General features: G+C 33.5%; 1 protein-coding gene across 1 annotated transcript; it reads right to left on the bottom strand.

Moving 5' to 3' along the window:
• Positions 1–245: 245 nt before the first annotated feature.
• On the bottom strand, positions 246–2403 carry LOC105972381 (nudix hydrolase 18, mitochondrial). The gene is made up of 5 exons (XM_012997331.2): positions 1811–2403; positions 1366–1486; positions 1090–1173; positions 862–990; positions 246–749 (listed from the first exon to the last, which is right to left on the bottom strand). The coding sequence occupies exons 1-5, from the start codon at positions 1894–1896 to the stop codon at positions 549–551; spliced, it is 621 nt and encodes a 206-aa protein (XP_012852785.2). The 5' UTR covers positions 1897–2403; the 3' UTR covers positions 246–548.
• Between the last annotated feature and the right edge of the window lie 17647 nt (positions 2404–20050).

Below are 20050 nucleotides of genomic sequence, written 5' to 3'. Positions count from 1 at the left end.
AACATTAAACCGTAGTCGCATATTTAACGAGTGTATCACATACCAGCTCATAGAGGCCTTAATGTCGTTGACTATGCAACACAGGGGAAATATGCGAATTGTTTTGACATAGGGGCTTTTTTAGCCGTTAGAGATTACACAAGGGTGCCGGATGCTAAAACCTCCAAAAAAGACACCAAAATGGATAAAAGTACTTCAACTTTGATCAAATCACATACACAAGATTATTTACATAAAACTCCATGTAAATCTCCCATCATAATTAACATTTCATATCAAAATAAAAAAGGCCCTCCGGTACATAGCCGATGTATTTCGACACGAAAACTAAGGATTAACATCTAGAAGCATCGACGGACTTCAATGAAAAAGAAAGTACAAAGACGAACAATTTTTAAATTTGTACAATCTTCTCTACCATTTCTCTCATCGCCCCTCCCTATCCTATAATATTAGCTCCTCGTCTTCAAGCAAACTCCTTTCGAGTGTTCGCTTGATAGCCGAGTTAATTCCACAAAACATGGATGGATAACGAGCGCCTATATATATCAACTAATTAAATAACAATCGACATCTTCTTCCGCAGTTTGAGCACCGATGCAAAGCCTTAAGTCTTCACTTCTACACAAAGCTACCCTACAAGATGTTAATTGTTCTTCCTCGACTCGTTTGAATTGACAAACGAATGCATCCAAAGCTTCTTTCATCCATGCAGCTGCACATGCTTCCTTGGCTTCACTAACCGTCATCTGCGGAAACAATATATATAATTCAAAACCCCACATCGAAATTTTTATTTTATTTTAGTTATTACAACTCTAAGCACATAATCGGTGATAAAGACTCGATTTTTGGACATACCCAAATGCGACGACGGACACTTTTCTCGGGCCAAACGTCTAATTCCTCGGTGACCAACAAGGGGAACATGGATCCCTCATGGAATTTCTCTTGGCTCTTGCTCTTGAAAATCCATTCTCCTAATTTATCCTGCAAAGTAAATAAAAGAAAATAATAATAAATAAAACATCTTCAGATAAATTGAATCTTGAAATTTTGATTCATCGAAGAGATGAGAAAATTACGAACCCCGAGCATGCCTACTACGCCGGCTTCCTCCAAGGTCTCTCGCGAGGCGGCTAATTCGATATTTTCGTCGAGTTCCCATCCACCCTGATGAATTTTAATCGCCAAAATGAGAAACAATTCAACAATTTCTTCTTTTTTTTCACAATAAGAAAATGATGCATCAAAAAGATATATATATATATATATATATAGATATATATATATATATATAGATATATATATATATATATATATATATATATATATATATATATATATATATATATATATATACACCTTGGGGAACATCATTCTTGGACTCTTTTGTGAGGTGATTAAAAGGACCTCCAAATCTTCAAGTAAAGTCCCATGGAGCAAATGGGATTTGTTGCTTTTTCTTATTCTATATGGTATACACCTGCACAAATTAAATATTAAATTAATGATGAAAGAGAGAGAGAGAGAGAGAGAGAGAGAGAGAGAGAGAGAGAGAGAGAGAGAGAGAGAGAGAGAGAGAGAGAGAGAGAGAGAGAGAGAGAGAGAGAGAGAGAGAGAGAGAGACAGAGAGATCCCAGATCAGAGATTCTACAGACCAATATATACAAACCCAATTCTTGAAACAAATAAAACTAAATAAAAAACCCACAAAATCCCTAATTTCAATGAACACAAAAAAAAAAAAAAAAAAAAAAACCCATATTCAAAGAAAGTAAAATAAAATAAAGAGCAAATAAATACATACCCAACAACCTGACGAAACCCCTGATTATACCGCTGCAGATGCCTCCCTGTACGAGAAGGCAAAACCACCAGCTTCTTGATTTGCATGGTGAATTTACTAAATTAACCCTCCTTTTTTCTTCTTTGGTTTTTTAGATAAAAATTGGATCTTTAAATATACAGAAGCTTAAAAATGGAGTCTTGAAAATTAAAAAAATATCTCTCTGTTCAAGAAAGCAGAGACCCACTATTTATAGAAGGCTAATATTTTCTGTTAATAAAAACCGACCGTTGTGATTATTACACCCAGAAAAATCGCAGTGGTGACAAATCTGTTTGTAATAACAATTTCTTGGTAATTAATATGTGACGGCAATAAATATACAGCTATATGGAGCTCTTCGGCTATTTTATTACTTGATATAGATATAGAGTGAGAGAGAGAGAGAGAGAGAGAGATAACAAACAAATGGAAGACAAGTAATGTGATGTTTGTGGATAACTGAAATGGTTAAGGGTGTCCACTGATTTTATAGAAGAGGAGCTTATTTTATTGTGGGGGGTGGGGTCTTGAAAAATTAATGATTGGGTTGTGTTTTTTGATTTTAAGAGTGTGATATTGTCACAATCTTATTGCGTAAGTATGATATTTTATTTTATTTTACTTTATTTTTTATTTTGTATTTTCATTTCGTGTTAGGTTTTGTGTGAACGCGTTTGGTGACACTTTCAAAAATTACAAAAAGAAAAGAACAAAAAAATGCGGCTTATGTCGGGCGTAGGAATGCCAATGGGACGGGTATATATATATAAAGAGCATATATTGAAGCTATACATAAAAACTACATATTATTCGTCAAATTATAGTTAACTATTATTAGGTAAACGGTAGTTTTTCGGTTTATTTTCAAGTAAATTTAGATTTAAATCTAGGGTAAATTACGGTCATCCATGGATATAAAGTTGAATTACGAAAAAATCATCTTGTTTGAGTAATTACAACCACCCTCAACTATGAATATGAATATTTTTACATGTTCATCATTGCGGTTCAATGGTGTCAAGTGGAATCTTCAAGATTACGTGGAATATTCTTCAGTTTGTACTCGTGCATGTTACTCCATTCGAACTCCATATTTTGAAACAAGATAATCATACAATGTGTCTTTTAGCTTGTAAATATCAAATTGTGGTGCATCAGAAACTGCGTTTTTGCACAAACTAGAGAACATTCCACAAAATCTAGAAGATTATATTGAATTCAACACTATAATGTTAGACGTATAAAAAAATAATAGTTAATGAGCGGTTGTAATTGCACAAAAAAAATAAAAAAAAATAATTTGATTTTATCTTTGATAGCGACTCAATTGTAACTTATCCTAAAATCTATATAGATGCAACCAGTATAGATATTTGTCAGTTCTCTCTCTCTCTTGGATAATTATAGTTATAAGGAGAGTAAATATGAGGATGGCTTAAAACCCCAATTTCATCTTTGTTAGGCAAAATCAAGAGTTTGGTATATATAATATAAGTTGATTGAATTATATATTATGTGTAAACTATGGTGTCACAGTTATGCAAATTTAGTTCTTTAACAACTCCAATGGAGTTATTAAATGAGTGATCAAATCTCTTAACTACTATTTGACTCCTAAAATTTAGAAATTATGTTCTCCAATGGTGTTATCAAAATGGTAACGTATTTTGATATTTCATTTCTTTGTATCTAAAAATACTTCCTGCAGAATGAGTTACCAAAAGATTAACCACCTAATCAACCATTCACAAATTGACATGTAGCAATTACAAAAAAAATTACCAAAAAGCTTCCGATTGATAATAAAATTTGATAACTATGGTTGGAGTTAGTGAGTTTTAAATATATTTTAAAATATTATCTCAAATATCAAATGAGTGATTATTCAATTTTGATGTTTAGTATTGGAGTTGCTCTTATGTGTCATAATTTTCGAATAATAGTTTATAATTCAAACGATCCGTGTAACATGCAAGTGAAGTCAACTTTCGATCAATTATTAGCTACATTTATTTTATACAATGAGAATAAAAGGTATAATATGATTGTAAATTAGAATCTCGTTTAGTTGGAGAGATTAGCTATATTAATTAAATAATTTGTCGGATCGACCCACAAATATTATGTTATCGTGGTTTATATTGCCTTATAGAGATATTTATTATTGGATCATCGAAGGTTCAATAATAAAATTGAATTTTAATAAATTGTTTAATTTTATCTTGCATAATCTTATCTTGGCAACCAAATGATGCATATTAATCTCATAAATAGTTACTTGACAAACCACGACGTATATTTCAATTATCAATAAACCATGATCGTAGCACTACTATTTTTTTATAACTAATTGCTAAAGTTCAATTTTTTTTTTTACCCAAATAGATGAAGCTTCGTCCAATTGTGTTATGCACCCATAATTCTCGAATCGGAAAAATACGGTTTTCATTCCTCAAGTTTGCATCGACTTCACATTTGGAATATACACGCTTGATTATGTTAGTACTATAACAGTACATTGACGTAAATGACCAAAACTGTTAATTTTTGAAATATGATGAATCAAATTATTTTTTTGTAAACGTGGAGGACCAAATGTGAAATCAGTGCAAACTTGAGAGATGAAAATTGTATTTTTTCCATTCCCCCTTAGTTGTGTGGAAGTTCAATATTTTATTTTTCACATTAATAGTTTTTTTTTTGTAATGAAAGAACCCGCAGCCAACCGTTGCACTGTGTAAATCTGCACTCTCGTAAACCATACGAAAGACGTAAACTACACTAGACTAACCATGTGTGACAAACTCGACCAAGCGACCATTGACAAAAAGATTCGAACCTGGGCCAATTAACACAAACTCACTAGCTCCAACCGTTGGATCATACATTGCGGAACATTTTATATAAATATATGTTACTTTACACATTATATGAATAAATGATGGATGACCTCATTAAGCATTTAAAAAAAAAAATTATATCTTGTTATTTTATTTATTCTTTCAATGAATTTAAGCACTCAATATTATTATTTAGAAAAAGAAAGCCATGTGCCTTGTTCTAAATAGCATGAGCAACGCACATGCCTAGATCTACTTGTGGTCACCCTAAGATTAGTACTTTACTAAAGTTGCTTTGTGTTCTTGTTGTTTATTCAAATTAATTTCAAAATTCAAGATCACGATTTTATGACTAAACGAGTTTATAGATTTTAAAATTTGGACTGTTTGTTCAATGAGAGATATTAATTGCCATTTTGACTATAGCAAAAAGACGATTAACTTTCCTCAAAAGAAAATTAATAATAATTAATAATCGATTAATATCCATTGAATAATTTGTTTGTGAAGAAATATTACGTCCGGTAGACCGAAGTAGATCGATGTTATGGGTTCCAGTCAGAGGCGGATCCAGGGAATTTTTCTTGGGGGCTGAAATATTGGGGTGATTTAAGAGAATTTTTATTTTATTTTTATGGAGTAAAGTATACAAAATTAAAAGTTTGGGGACTAAAGTGCATTAACTAATACACAATAAATAAATAAAATGTTTAAAAAAAATCTTGGGGGCGGGGGGCCACCCCAAAGCATATACATTGGTACAACCATGGTTCGCCGGAACGGAACAGTGCATTGTCGCGGACACTACCGTTCCAGTTCCATTGCAACGTCGCGGCTGCGTCGCGGCCGGAACGGATACATTTTAATTAAATTGTTAAAAAAATACAATATATTTCAAATGTGTATTTAATAACAATATTACAATTCAATAATATGCAAAATATTATTACAATTTAAAAAATAAATATTACAAAGAATATTATAAAAATATAAGCAATATTAATATCAATTAGATTACCGAGTTGGAATTGTGTAAGATATAATTGAAGAGTGAGGCCAAAGATCTGTGAGTAAGGGGAATCTCCATTCTATAACGTGGTCACCACCATCATATTATTTCTTCTTTTTCTTTTATGTTTTTTTTTTCCTTAATTTTTTTAGTCAAATTTGGTTTTTTTTTTTCAAATTCTTCTTTTTTTCCTGTTCCGGCGTCGTTCCGGCGTCGTTCCGGCCGCGTCGGGGCTGTTATGTGGCTCCATCTCGCCCATCCCACCGATTTCTCGGCGTTCCGATGAGTCGCGGTGAAAAACTGTTCTGATTACGGATTCCGGAACGGAGGGCACCGTTTCCGTTCCGGAACGGCCGTTCCGACTGTTCCGACGCCATTCCGGCGAACCATGGGTACAACCCGGGTTCCCGTACAAAAAGATCCAAAAAAAGGAGGTTCAACTTAACTCGAACAGTATTATCGGTTTAAACAACTATTACAGCTATGAGCGACAATTGGACGAATCAAATTGAAATTTGTACTTAAAAAAAATATCTTTTTTTCCGGAAGTAAAAACTAATCCCAAATCTCATTGCAAACAAATCAAAAAATGGAATGAAAATTTTATTCATGAATCGGTACTCTTGTATTGAAATCAATGAATTTATTCCATTATAATGCAAAATACATAATACTATCGATATTATAAGTGTAATTTTCAGAAGAACAATAAATTCGAAATATTTGGAATTAAAGTTCAATATTATCTATATATATATTCGATAAAAAAATCAGAAAAATTGAATATCGAATAAAAGAGAAATTGGATTGATACCAATGGACAGTTCCAAAGTTTAAAACAAATATTGAACTGAAACTAAAGAAATTCGAAAATTTATTTTCAATTTCCACCCCCAATTTCAGCTAAAAATGATTATTCACATGTTGGGGAAAATAAGTTCATGGGTCATAAATGAGAATTTCATAAATCAAAAGGACCAAACTCTGCAAATACACCATAGTTCAATTCAAAGTCAGGCCACGGCCCAAAAGGCGGGACTCGGTTCAGCCAATTATGGCTCAGAACGCTTTTTATTTTTATTTTACTTTAATTTGACACTTTTATTATCTTCAAAGGGACGTGGTGCAGTCGTGTGTAGCTGATTATTTTGACATATTTGCCCTTCATTTATTTTTTAATGCTTTGTTTAGCATATACTCCACAAGTTGATAATATATCCAATTAGAATATTTGGCTCTACTTGAAGAATGAATAGTTGGATTATCTTGAAAAATCAGTATTTCTAGAATAAAGAATTCGATACTACTAGACAATGACAAATTTAGTGTCGTCTTTAATAGGTCCTTGAAGAAAATATATAATCAGGATTATTATTTATTTCTTCGTTTTGTAATGAAGAAACTCGTAATCAACCATATATATATATATATATATATATATATATATATATATATATATATATATATATATATATATATATATATATATATATAAGTGCATTGGTAAATTTACATTCTCGTACAACAACTTATAAGTCATACGAAAGACGTAAACTATATTGTACTAAACATATGTGGCAAGTTCCACTAAACAACCATTGGCAACGAGATTCGAACTTGGGTCAATTGACACATACTCACTTGCTCTAACAGCTAGGTCATTCCTTACGGGACTACCCACGATACTATAAGACAATGACAAGTTTAGTGTCGTGATTGTTCAATATATAGAATTTTATTTTTAAAGATATACTCAGGATTGTTCTTGAAAAAAATATATTCGTTGAATTTTGTTAGTATATGGTGGGACCTCACCTTTTCAAATTTGTATTTTTGGTGGTTGAAATATATTTTTTTGTCAAGTTACTAGAAGAGAGTAATAGGTTTGTAAATGTAGTAGTCAAATTAATTTAAAAACTATTAGAAGAAAAACAAAACACCTAAAATCAAATGTATCAATTAAATCAAATTTGAGCACGAAAATTGAGAATTTCTTTGATGGTACAATAACTGCACCCTTAAGACTCTTCTCCAAACCCAACTCCCTCAGACGCCGGAAAACGTACTTATCGTCGATCTTTGGGACAACGACAGTCAATGAAACAACAGAATAAAGGTAAAGGAGAGAAAGAACTTGAGAGGAAGAATCAAACTTGTCTTATTGATTCTATCTCAGTGTAACCCTAATAAGGTTCTTTACACTTTGTTATATAGAAACTTAATCATGGTTTTTTCCTTATTTACGATCGCTAACTTTGTCCGTAATTATGATTGTTTAATCAGCGATCTCAGTCTACAATCTTTTTTTATCGATTTATGGAAGCTAAATCTTCGAATCTCATTTTCCAACGGTCATAAAATCAGTTCGTCATCTGTTCCGTATCCTCTTCTTAACCAAAGACACATTAGCAATGTAGGGCAAATTCTTAGGTGATGACCTCTCTTAGGCGAGCTCTTGACCGAATATAATCTTTTGGATCCGCCCAGCGGCCTTTGGCGGCCAAATTCGTATTCCTCGCCTTATTGGGCTTTTGGCCTAATACGCCTGGGAGATGCGGGCGCGGCCCAAATACCAAATTGACCCCCCATCATCCTTATATGCAAATTTAAAAATGGGTCCGAATGTTTTCAAGCGATAAATACTACGTGTCGTTTTAAGAGAAAGAGAAGAGAATAGAATGAAAAGTTTTCCGAACATGACTTTATGTTTTATCAGTATTTTTTTTCCTCGTTTTCCACTTGCAACATTATGTTGGTACGGCACAAATTGCTCGGAACCAGTGGCGGAGTTAGTATAGGGCATGGGAATCATGCTCTGACCCCATCCACCCTCCCTCAGACATTTTTCTTTTCAAATTGTTATTATTTTATATCGACATATAAATTTTATTGTGTATAATAGTCCCCCGCCCCTCCTTGGAAATTCTTTTTATACATTCAACCTTCGTGAATTTGAATTCCTGATTTTGCCAGTGATCGGAACACGATTTTCATGAGAAAGATAAAGGTAAAATCGTGTTCCTATTATTAGAATTTTTAGAATCACTTATTATTATAATCTTGAAATCAAAAATTTATTCATCAAAGTAATATTTGGGATAATGATAAATAGAAACTCAAAAATGGTCCCTAAAACATTTGGAGCAAGTAGATTAATTCTCCAAACCAATTGGATGTGTACTATTATTGATCGAATAATACAAAAGTGTAATATTTTTATTTATTTTTATATGTAGACTTATTTTATATGGATGGTCCCTCTACGCGTGGCATGAATCACGAGCCTATTTAAAATCTTGTGATGTAAATGAAGTTGATAAGCCAACTCGAAGAAAGCAGCATATTCATAGTAAACAAATTACATACAATATTTTAAAAATAATTTCTCTCTTAATCTTATAATTAAGATCTCATTTATTTCTTGAATACATATTTTGACTCTGTTAATTGATATCCCTTAATTATAAGATTAATTGTTTATGTTTCTTCACTTCTCGGTATGTATCAATCATAGAATATCTCCACAAACTCATTTCGTTCGTTCCTTAATTCATACTATTTTCCTCCTAATCCTAAATTAAATCACCGAATAAATCAAGAAACAAAATTCAAGCCGTTAGACAAAATAATGAGCACTCACTCACTCGTCATCAAATTACTGTCCCTCCTTTATTCGGATATTACAGTCCAGGAATTCTGTACGAGGGTATGCTTAATTTTTTGGAGGTTGGGGTAGCACCCCTGAAAAAAATTTAAAATTTGTTTTTGTATAAAATATGACAAAATAAGAAAACAGGTAAAGCAAAAAAAGAAAAAAAAAATGTCTTTCAGGACCTTTTTGCATTATTTCGATTTTGGTTGAGCTAATTGATAAAAATGAGGTGTGCTAAATACAATTACATGTATAATTCAATGCAATAAATTTAATTTGAGGGTGGGCTTGAGCCCACCCTGTCAAAGGGGTGGACTCGCCCCCGCCCGCAACTCACATTTGTTAAGTTTTTCTTCGATTATTTATATTCTACACCTAGTGAAAATTATACCAGGTCATTATTCCTTACGTTGATCTACACACACCAATGTGGATGCGCGTATATATAAATAGTAAAGATCTTTTCGATATATTTCATCCGGTGTAGCATAGTATAAATCATTTCTACTCAACAATTAGTTAACTCTTGCGAGCTACTCCATCCGTTCCTAAATATGTGCCGTTTTTCACATTTGCACGAGTTTTAAAAATCTTAATAAATATGTTTTGATTTTAGAAAAATAAATATAGATAGACCAAAATACCCTTGTTTACTAATTAACGCAGAAATGGTGTTTGAGAGTTAATAAGGGTATAATTGAAAAATATGTAATCAATGTAGCATTGGAATTGTAAAGTGACAGATACCATGTAAAAAAAATTCTTGAAAGAGACAATATTGTGGAACATATGAAGTATGAAGTAAGGTATTGTTAATATATTTTTCATATATACTACTCCCTCATTCCCTCAATAGTTGTCACTTTTGTTAGTTGCACACATATTAAGAAACTAAATAAATATGCATAGATAGTAGCAAAAAGTATAGTAAATCACTAAAATGCCCATGCCATTAATTGATTTTCAAATAATTATATTTCAATTAATTATGAGTGAGGAAGGGCAAAATTGAAAGATTGCAATTACTTATTCATTGGAATAGTAAAATCACAAATAATTTGAAATATGAAAAAATGGCAAAAGTGACAAATATTAGGGGAAGGAGGGACTAATATACATCATAAATTTTAGCGAGAATGATAAATCATTCTTTTTGATAAATTAATAGGAGATTTATTCTACATTTTCACTATTAAAAGTAAGTCCATTTTTGTTTATTTATTTAGTGGTAAAATTATCAGATGTCTTAATCTAAATTACTCAAGTAGTACATCATAATGACACTTTTTGACATCACATAATTAAGCCAGACAAAAATGAAAATTTTATTTTCTTAAAAACAACTCAAAAACATTAGTCCTATGTTACCATTTTCCCACAAGATAAAAAGTATTAATGATTACAAATAAATACAAAAACAGAGATTAAATTAATTTTATAATATTTTGTTTCGGTATCAAAATCTATATGCAATATTATTTTTTGTTTTACGTGATAATAACATTTTTTCAAATTAATTAATCGAAGCAGAGACGTAGACGCAGCTTTAATTGTTTTGGGATGTCGTTATCATTTTCCTACCGTCCATCTTTATTTATTGAGACTATTCGTCGTAACTCCCTCTGGTGTTTTTTTAATAAATGAGAATTCAGCCATATTTTTAATATTAGTAGAAAACCCATTATTTTAGTGATTTCCGAAAATAGTATTATGTAAGACACACACACAAAATCCAGAAATTTGAGATCCCTACAATCGTGTGTGATTGATTATATCCCAAAAAAAAGATCCCTACAATAATGTGTGTGATTGATTATGTCTCAAAGTGATTGATTATATCCCCAAAAAAGATCACTACAATAGTGTGTGATTGATTATATCTCAAAAAAATCGTTTTCCAAATCTTTCCATAAACTGCCATCTGCAAGCTATATTTTTTTATATATAATTTAAATAAATCTAAATTTTCGTTTTTTTATTATTTTATTTAAAAACTAACAATAATAACTTTAAAAAAATATTTTTATTTTATTTTTTATTTAAAAAATATTTTAATTTTTTTTTTAATTTTTTTTAATTTCAGTTTTTTGTTAATCAACTATAAAGATTCTGAAACCAACAATAATATTTCCGAAATCGACTATAATTTTGATTTTTTATTTCATTTTTCTTAATTTTAATTTTCAATTATTTTTTGCATTTTTTTCCAGAAAACAACTATTTCTTTGCCATTTTTTTAATAAAAACCAAATATAAATTGTAAAATAACTATTCGAAAAACTACAAAAACCTATCGGAAACAACTAAAAATAGCAAAATAACGAAAACAACTAAAACCAATAGTAGAATAACGAAATCAACTATAAAAATAGCAGAATAGCGAAAACAACTATAAATATAGGAGAATAGCAAAAACAACTATTTTCTGGGAAAGATACTCAACATCAAAAGCATCACAAAAAAATTAAAAAGAAGACGACGGCGGGACAAAGGTGGAAGGGGCAAGATGCGGCGGCGGCTGGGTTAGCAGATCCGGTGGCGAAGACGATGGGTAGAGGTAGGTAGGGATTTATGAGTTCTTGTTCTTGTCTTATATAACTATATCGAAAATTATAGCAACGACGGCAATGGCAACGACACCAAGATCTCCAGATCCGGCGGTGAAGACGAGATTTTTTTGAGAATGTTTCGTCATCGGAGTGATGGGTAGATATAGTGAATTTTTCACCATCACGGCGTTGAGGAGTGGCTTTTGGCGGCGTCGGTCGGAGGTGGCGACAATGAGATTTCTCATCCGCTCATTACACTTATTTTGGGCGGTCTGATTAGATCCTCGGCGGAGCGGCTCAAAGACTTCCTCAGTAGAAAGGCGACGACGAGCGAAGGGAGAAGGGAGAACTTGGCGGCATCGGATCTGAGGTGGAAGGGGGAGATAGCGGCGACGCGGCTGAGATGGAAGGGGAGAGATGGCGGCGTAGGGAGAAAATAGAGAGAAAAAGAAGAAATACAATTGAACGTGATAGGGTTTGGCAATTTGAGAAATAATAAATCTGAAATAATATAAGTAAATTATAATTTTGGGGTAAAATAGTCTTATCGTATAAAATTTTATTAAAATATTAATCTTAAATGACAAGTGAGGGGGTATGGCTAATAATACAAAAATGGCTGAATCCAGCATAATATAAGTAAAAAACTTGGGGGGGGGGGGGGGGGGGGTTTCACTAATTATCCCTTATTTATTAGGGATTTTTGTGCATAAGTCCCCAACCAAACATTTTTATTATTCTAGATTTATGGACTATATCTCTTTCACCAATAAGTCCACCCCTTCAATATTTATTATAAATAAAGGAAACATTCATGTATATGCCAATATTACCATCAACTCTTTATACCCAATTCTTAATTGTAACCCCAATTTAATCAATTTTGTCCACAAAAATCCAATTTTGACCACAAAAATCCGATTTTGATTTTTTTTTTTAAAAAATTTTTTTTTTTGCATCCGGATTCCGGCGTTGACTTTTCGATTTTTTTTTTCCGTATTTTTTCGCCGGTTTCCGGCGTTGATTTTTTTTAGTGTTTTTAAGTCGTTTTTTTTTTGTTTTTTTTGTTTTTTTTTTTACGTCCGCCGCTAAATGTTGACCGTAATTGTGCTGTCACTGACAGTAAATTAACGTAATTATACTGTCAATGACAGTTAATTAACTTAATTGTAGTGCCGTTGACAATACATTTATGTAATTGTTCTGCCGTTGACAGTAAATTAACGTAATATTATTATTTTTTATTTTTTGTTATTTTTTTATTTTGTTTGATTTGTTGACAAGTCAACGTAATTATATTACTGTCGTTGACAGTAAAATAACTGTAAACACAATAATATTATTGTCAACAACATCAATATTATTATTTTTTGGGTTTTTTGTTTTGTTTGAGTTATTCACGGAGTAACGTAATAATATTACTGTCTATTATTGTAATATTACTGTAAATACAATAATATTACTGTGATTGACGGTAATATTACTGTTGTTATAGTAATATTGCTGTCAACCACATCAATATTATTATTTTGTTTGGATTTTTTGTTTGTTTGAGGTATTCACGGAGTAACGTAATAATATTACTGTTTATTATTGTAATATTACTGTGGTTGACGGTAATATTATTGTTGTTATAGTAACATTACTGTCACTCACAGTAATATTAATTCTTTTGACTTTTTATTTTGTTTACATTTGTTAAACGATCAACATAGTAATATTAATCTATTACACAATAATATCGAGTTTTGTTGTGTTAATATTACTGTGCTAGAGATTAATATAGCAATATTACTGTGTTAAATTGTAGTTTAGTTATTTTTACTGTGTTTAACAGTAATATAGTTAAGATTACTGTCAATCACAGCAATATTGCTGTTTAAAAAAAAATGTTACAGAAAGAAGAAAGAAGAAAAAAAAAATCGAAAAAGTCAACGCTGGAGACCGGCGAAAAAATCCGGAAGATTTTTTTTTTTTTTTTTTAAAAGTCGACGCCGAAGACCGGCGTTGACCGCCGTCAACGCCGGAATCCGGCGGCAAAAAAAATTTTGAATTTTTTTTGGGTCAGAATTGAATAATTTGTGAAATTTGGGGTCAAATTGAGGTTAAATTAAGTTAAGGATGAAATTGGAGCATATTAAAGTATGAGGGGCTATTTTAGTCTTTTACAAAAAAATGGAGCATGTGTCGACTTATTGAATATTGATAAATGAGTTTTTTGTCTGGATCTCTTTATGAGTAAGTATCCATTGATGGACTCATTTTTACAATGACCCATATTTATTATGTTCATCTAACTAATTATTGGTCTTTTTATTTAATTTATGTCAAATAATTTTGTTTAATTATTAGAATTAGATTTTACCACTATTTTTGTAACTCTCATTCATATGTAGGGTGGATTTGAGTCTGGAGATAACTTCATGATCGATTCTGAGGTGAGGCAATGTAGGCGGGCGGTCGCCTAAGGTCCTCAAATTCTTACGAGAATTTAGGCCCCCAAAATATTTTTTATATAAACTACATATATTAGTACTTATTTTTGTTAAATTTATAATATAAAATATTATGGAACCTCAATTCTAAAATAAATCTAAAATCAATGATCAGTAGCTATTTTATAATTTTCTTAATTTTGGAGCCTTTAAATATTATATTATAATGCCAGTTACTTATTTTTATTTCTAAAATAAGAAATACTATTAATTGGTTTATTTACTTTAAAAACGAGTTTTGTTGTGAAATAAGCTAAGAGATAGGGTCTCGGTGTAGGATCTACACCCTCAAGATGTCCTTCCAAGTCTAACTCCCTTGACTACCGGAAAACCCATTGAACACCGGTTCTTCGTCGGAGAAAATGAATTCGACGAATGGAAAATATAAATATAAAGAGAGAGAGTTTGGAAGAGAGTATAAACATACTTTTATTGATGTTAAATTGTGTCTTCAATCGGACTTATTACAAGACTTTATATAGGAATATCTCTCTAATCGCTTTCTAGTTTAACTCGCCTTAATTAGGTTGAGATTTACATTGATTGCTTCATTACTAATAATAGTTTACATACTTTCCTTATCTATTTAGAAAAAGTATCTCCTAGTCTTCTGCTTCTAATGGCTCTCGTTCAGCTCGCCACCTACCCCGTTGATTTGTCTCTGACATGTTTGGATGGGTTGGCGAGCTCGTTAACCACGAGCTTCTGTATTTGACGTGTATTGGGTCGGCGGGCCCAATAAATCTCTTTCGGCCCATACATTTTATCCTACTATTTAATAAGCCCAATATGAGGAGTTTGGCTCAAGCTTGCCAAACTAATCCCCATCAGGGGCAGTGGGGAAGGTAGTGTGGTCCCAGTGTTATTTTATGTTCATACATCCGAAAAAATATTTTTGGGGTACTACCACTGAACCCCTGAAATCTTTTAGTCGTCATTTTTATCCAATTTTGTTTATTTTTTTTAGTATTTTCAGTTTTATCCTTGAATAAAATTTTGAATTCGCCATTGGATAGACTGACAGGAGGCCCCCATTTTGAGTTGTTCAACAAATTTGCTTAGGGCTCTCGAATTTTCAAAAATCGAGCCTAGAAAAGACCATCCAATTCAAGATTAATTCACTAAAACGAAAATTTGAAATAAATAAATATATAAAGATAAACTAATTTGTGTTGGGCAGTGTTAGTTTTGTTTTAGCATGCATCATCGACGAATTGATTTCTTTGCCTCTTACCGCACTGAGACACACGTGTATATATATATATATATATATATATATATATATATATATATATATATATATATATTGGAACTTTGATAAATTAATAACTTCGCTTAAACAATAGCTTTTTTTAGTCTTGACTCGATAAAAATGTATTAAACTAATAATTCGACAATTTCATATCTCACTGATGATGCTAAAATGTAGATCACCTAGGGTGGTGTAGAAAATGAGCTAGGGGAGCAAAGCGGATCAGTAGCTTGACAACTTGATGATCCTGAGGTCCCTGCGAAATGAACACACGTGAACTACGCCGGGGGTTGATCCGGCGGAAACCCCTCCGACGCTCAAGTCAAAGTTGATCTTGTTGAAGGTCCTCATCGGTTAACTGAACCGTAAGAGGAGCAAGTAAAAGTTGATCTTGTTGAAGCTTCGGCGATCATACGCTGAAGGTTCTCTTCGGTTATCTGAACCGTTCGTGGGGGGGCGGAGGTAGGCCCCTAGGGAGTTGACAACCCTTGGCGAACGAAATATTTTGGGGGTACTATAAAACCCCAGGGAGTCGATAACCCTTGGCGAACGAAATATTTTGGGGGTACTATAAACCCCAGGGAGTCGATAACCCTTGGCGAACGAAATATTTTGGGGGTACTATAAACCCCCAGATTTTATGTTGACTTGAGCTAATAATTATGTGGTGAAAGAGCAATAATACCGAGAGTAAAGGAAATAACTAGCTTTATTCATTGATCGATAATGTGAAACTTACGAGCCTACTTGAGGCGAAGGTAAATAAACAAGAAGGGAGCGAATCGCTCGAAATAAATAAACTTGTACTAAGTAGATGATGTAGGTGTTTCGTTCAATTGATGTCGGGAGGTGAGGGGATGTATCATCCTTAAGGTATGATAGCCCCCCCAGTTTAGGATGATGTGATCACGAACAATGTTATGGGCTCGATAGACTCCAAGTGTCATTGACATCATTGGAAGTACAAGGACGTATGAGGAGATTATCAATGAGATGTTGACGATTGTCGTCGGCCATCTCGTCGCCGGGTGTTGAAGTAATCTTCATCTTTTTTCCTCTTGGGAGGAGGGAGGGCCGAAGCCTCTTCGATGCGCACGTGTTTCTCAGCGCGACTTAGTAACTCTTCCAGAGTGGTTGGAGGTCTTCCTGCAATAGATTCTTTGAATCTACCTTCCTTCAAGTTTTGTTTGAATGATTCCAGCGAACATGCTTCCTCCCACGTTAGGAACTTTGTGAGATGCCTCCACAAATCGTTGAATGTAGTTACGGAGGGTCTCGCCCTCTCTCTGGGTGATAGTGAAGAGGTACGCGGGAGTCTTTGCGTACTCTTTGTTGATAGCGAAATGGTGGGTGAATCGATCTGTTAGTTGGGAGAGAGCTTCAATTGACCCAGTGGGCAAGGAGTTGAACCAGCTCAATGCTCGTTCGGAGAGCGTTGTGCGAAACATCTTGCACATTGCCGCATCAGTTGGGCCATATAGATCTGCCATGGCGTAGAACTTTTCAAGGTGCTCTTGTGGGTCACCAGTTCCATCGAACTGCGGTAGACTCGAGACCTTTACCCGTTGGGGTAATATCTCATTGATTATTGCGACAGTGAAGGGATTGTGCCTTATTGGAGGTATTGCCCTTCCACCAATGGGATTACCTATGTGGGGAAGGTGATTTGAGCGAGATACCTGACTGCTAATTTCAACCTCTCCACCATTGTGTGGAGGAGCTCGTTGGTGAGAGGTGTTGCCTCTTGAAGGTGAACGTGGGTTTCATCGCCCAGTTCGTGCCTCTTGGCGATGAGTAGATTGTTGCATTCGGGACCGTGGGTCCGAGGTAGAGGAGGAGATACTTATTTGGTTCTGGACTGACGGTGGTGCCATAGGTGGCTCCACATGTGGAGCAGGTGCTGGTATCGCGTTGGGAGCATTTGCTCCCATCGTGGCGATATATTGGGTTACGGCCTCTGTGGCAGCGCGAGTTGAAGCTTCTGCTATCATGCGTTGGAGCGCATCCTCGATTATTTGAACCGTTCGAGGAGCATGGAGTGGTGGATCGGCGAGTGGTGGGTCCCGATGGGGATCACCTGAACCTCACGAGGCGGATCCGCGGCACGTGGAGGAGGTGGCAAGCCAGAGCCTCCACGGACCGGGAGGTTGTTAGCTGCGTCATTTTCTCTCCGAGCAGACGCCTCAGGAGGATCTTGTTGGCTACGTGATCTGGTTTGCATCGTTCCCACAGACGGCGCCAAAATGATGATGCTAAAATGTAGATCACCTAGGGTGGTGTAGAAAATGAACTGGGAGAGCAAAGCGGATCAATAGCTTGACAACTTGATGATCCTGAGGTCCCTGCGAAATGAACACACGTGAACTACGCCGGGGGTTGATCCGGCGGAAACCCCTCCGACGCTCAAGTCAGACGTGCTGATCGTATAAATAGTCCAGAGAATACAATTAATAGTTTTGCTCAGATAATAGGACGTACCTTAAGGAATGAGTTCAAACCTTTATTTATAGCTTAGTTGAGATTGTCGGGCCCAAACCTTACTTGAAGGTGATTGGGCATCGGTGATAATAGTCTTCGATATTGGGTTCGTGGCCCAGTATGTAAGGAAATTGTAGGCCCATTGGGTTGGCCCAATTAGGCATATCACTCACTAAATTAAAAAACAAATTTGTTAATTCCAACTGTATTAAATTATAGAGGTTTAACTGTATATCGATATATTCGCGTACATTGACAGTAATTACTTCACTAGTACACGAAATATAAGTTAAGGACGAAATTAAAATTTTATTTCCGTCCACCCCACAATAAAATTGCCAGTATATTCTACAGCTATACAAACTAGACCCCCCTTTTTTTCGTTTTCATTTATATATATGCATATAAATTGAAGAAGAATTTATTTTTTTAATCTTCTCATAATTCAAGCATATTATATTGTTCTTGATGTAGACAATGCACATGTGTTGGAGATAAGCATGAACAATTTAAATTTTAAATTTTAAAATTGGTGTGACACATATAAAAACCCATTTTTTGGATGACAAGTACAATTTTTGATATGTATATTTCATATTTTATTATAAATTGTATTTAAAATAATAAAATGCAACTATTTATTTTGATGACATGATCATAAATAAACCCATTAAGCATGTTAGGGTTGGACTTTAAGTTTTCTCTCACTTGATGTGTGTCTTATAATATTGAATTCTAAACAGTCCCTTAAATGTGTACATCAAAGTTGTAATAATAATTGAGGTTGTGACATGAATTGACGTGGCATTCTTTTGGCATCAATTATTTTCCTCCAATGTCCCAACCAATTGAAATTATTAGGTTTGAAAACAGGTGTAAACGAGCCGAGCTCGCCTGTTTTGACAGGCGCGAGCTCGAGTTCGAGCCCAAGCTCATTTGGTTTTTCTTTTTTCTTTAATTATTAAATTTATTATTAGAAAATATATATATTATAATTAAATATATATATATATATATTCTTTATATTATTATATAATATTTTATAGTATTATACATTATTTAAATAAAAAATAATATATAGAGCCAAAAAAAGGCTCGCAAGCCGGCTCGTGAGCTCACGAACAACTAAAAACAAGCTTGGTCTCAAAAAACTCGAGTTCGAGTTCGAACTTTTTTAGAGCCGGCTCATCGAGTTCACAAGCGGCTCAACTCGTTTACCACCCCTACGCTTGACTTAGGTGGTGTTTGCAAATATTTTTAAAAATAGATTATGAGTTTTTTTCTGCATATAATCCGTTTTTAGGTGTTTGCAAAACAAACTTTTTCTTTTACTTCTGTTAAATAAGCTACTTTAAGCTATAATTTTAAAAGCACATATGTATCTGCTTTCCTATTTTAGTTGATTTTCCAGCTAATTCGCAAACACCCCCAACTTTTAGAAATAATCACTTAATTCCAACTTAACTCACAATCACTAACTTCTATTTTTAAATAAACTTTTGCAAACACCATCGTAGTACAAGAACTTATTACCAACTCTAGGGGTTCAAATTCTGCTTGTTTTCCAATTTATAACAGGATTTGAATTTCCAAAAAAAAAAAAGGAAAGAAAGAACATCTTGATAAAATTTTGCCTTCTTTATTCGGAGCTGGACTTGGCATAATTTTCTCGAATTAGGTCAACATAGCCCATCAATTTTCTTCGGCCCAAGAACTATTGATAAAATTTTGCATCCATTATTTAAAAAATGGTCAAAATGCAGTTCACCCCTCTAAAAATTATGTTTTTGCACTAAACCCACTATAAACATAAAAAAAATAAAAAATGAGAACCCCTAAAAATACAAAATGTATTTTTCAATTAATGTGAATCAAATTCGGCTTTAATACATCCACCCGAATTTTCCATTAAATCATTGGTATTAAAAATGATCAGTTATGAGA

The sequence above is a fragment of the Erythranthe guttata genome, chromosome 4 (assembly GCF_056151865.1).
Source record: "Erythranthe guttata isolate IM_541 chromosome 4, IM_541, whole genome shotgun sequence".
NCBI lineage: Eukaryota > Viridiplantae > Streptophyta > Magnoliopsida > Lamiales > Phrymaceae > Erythranthe > Erythranthe guttata.
This window is presented reverse-complemented; position numbering and strand designations above follow the sequence as displayed.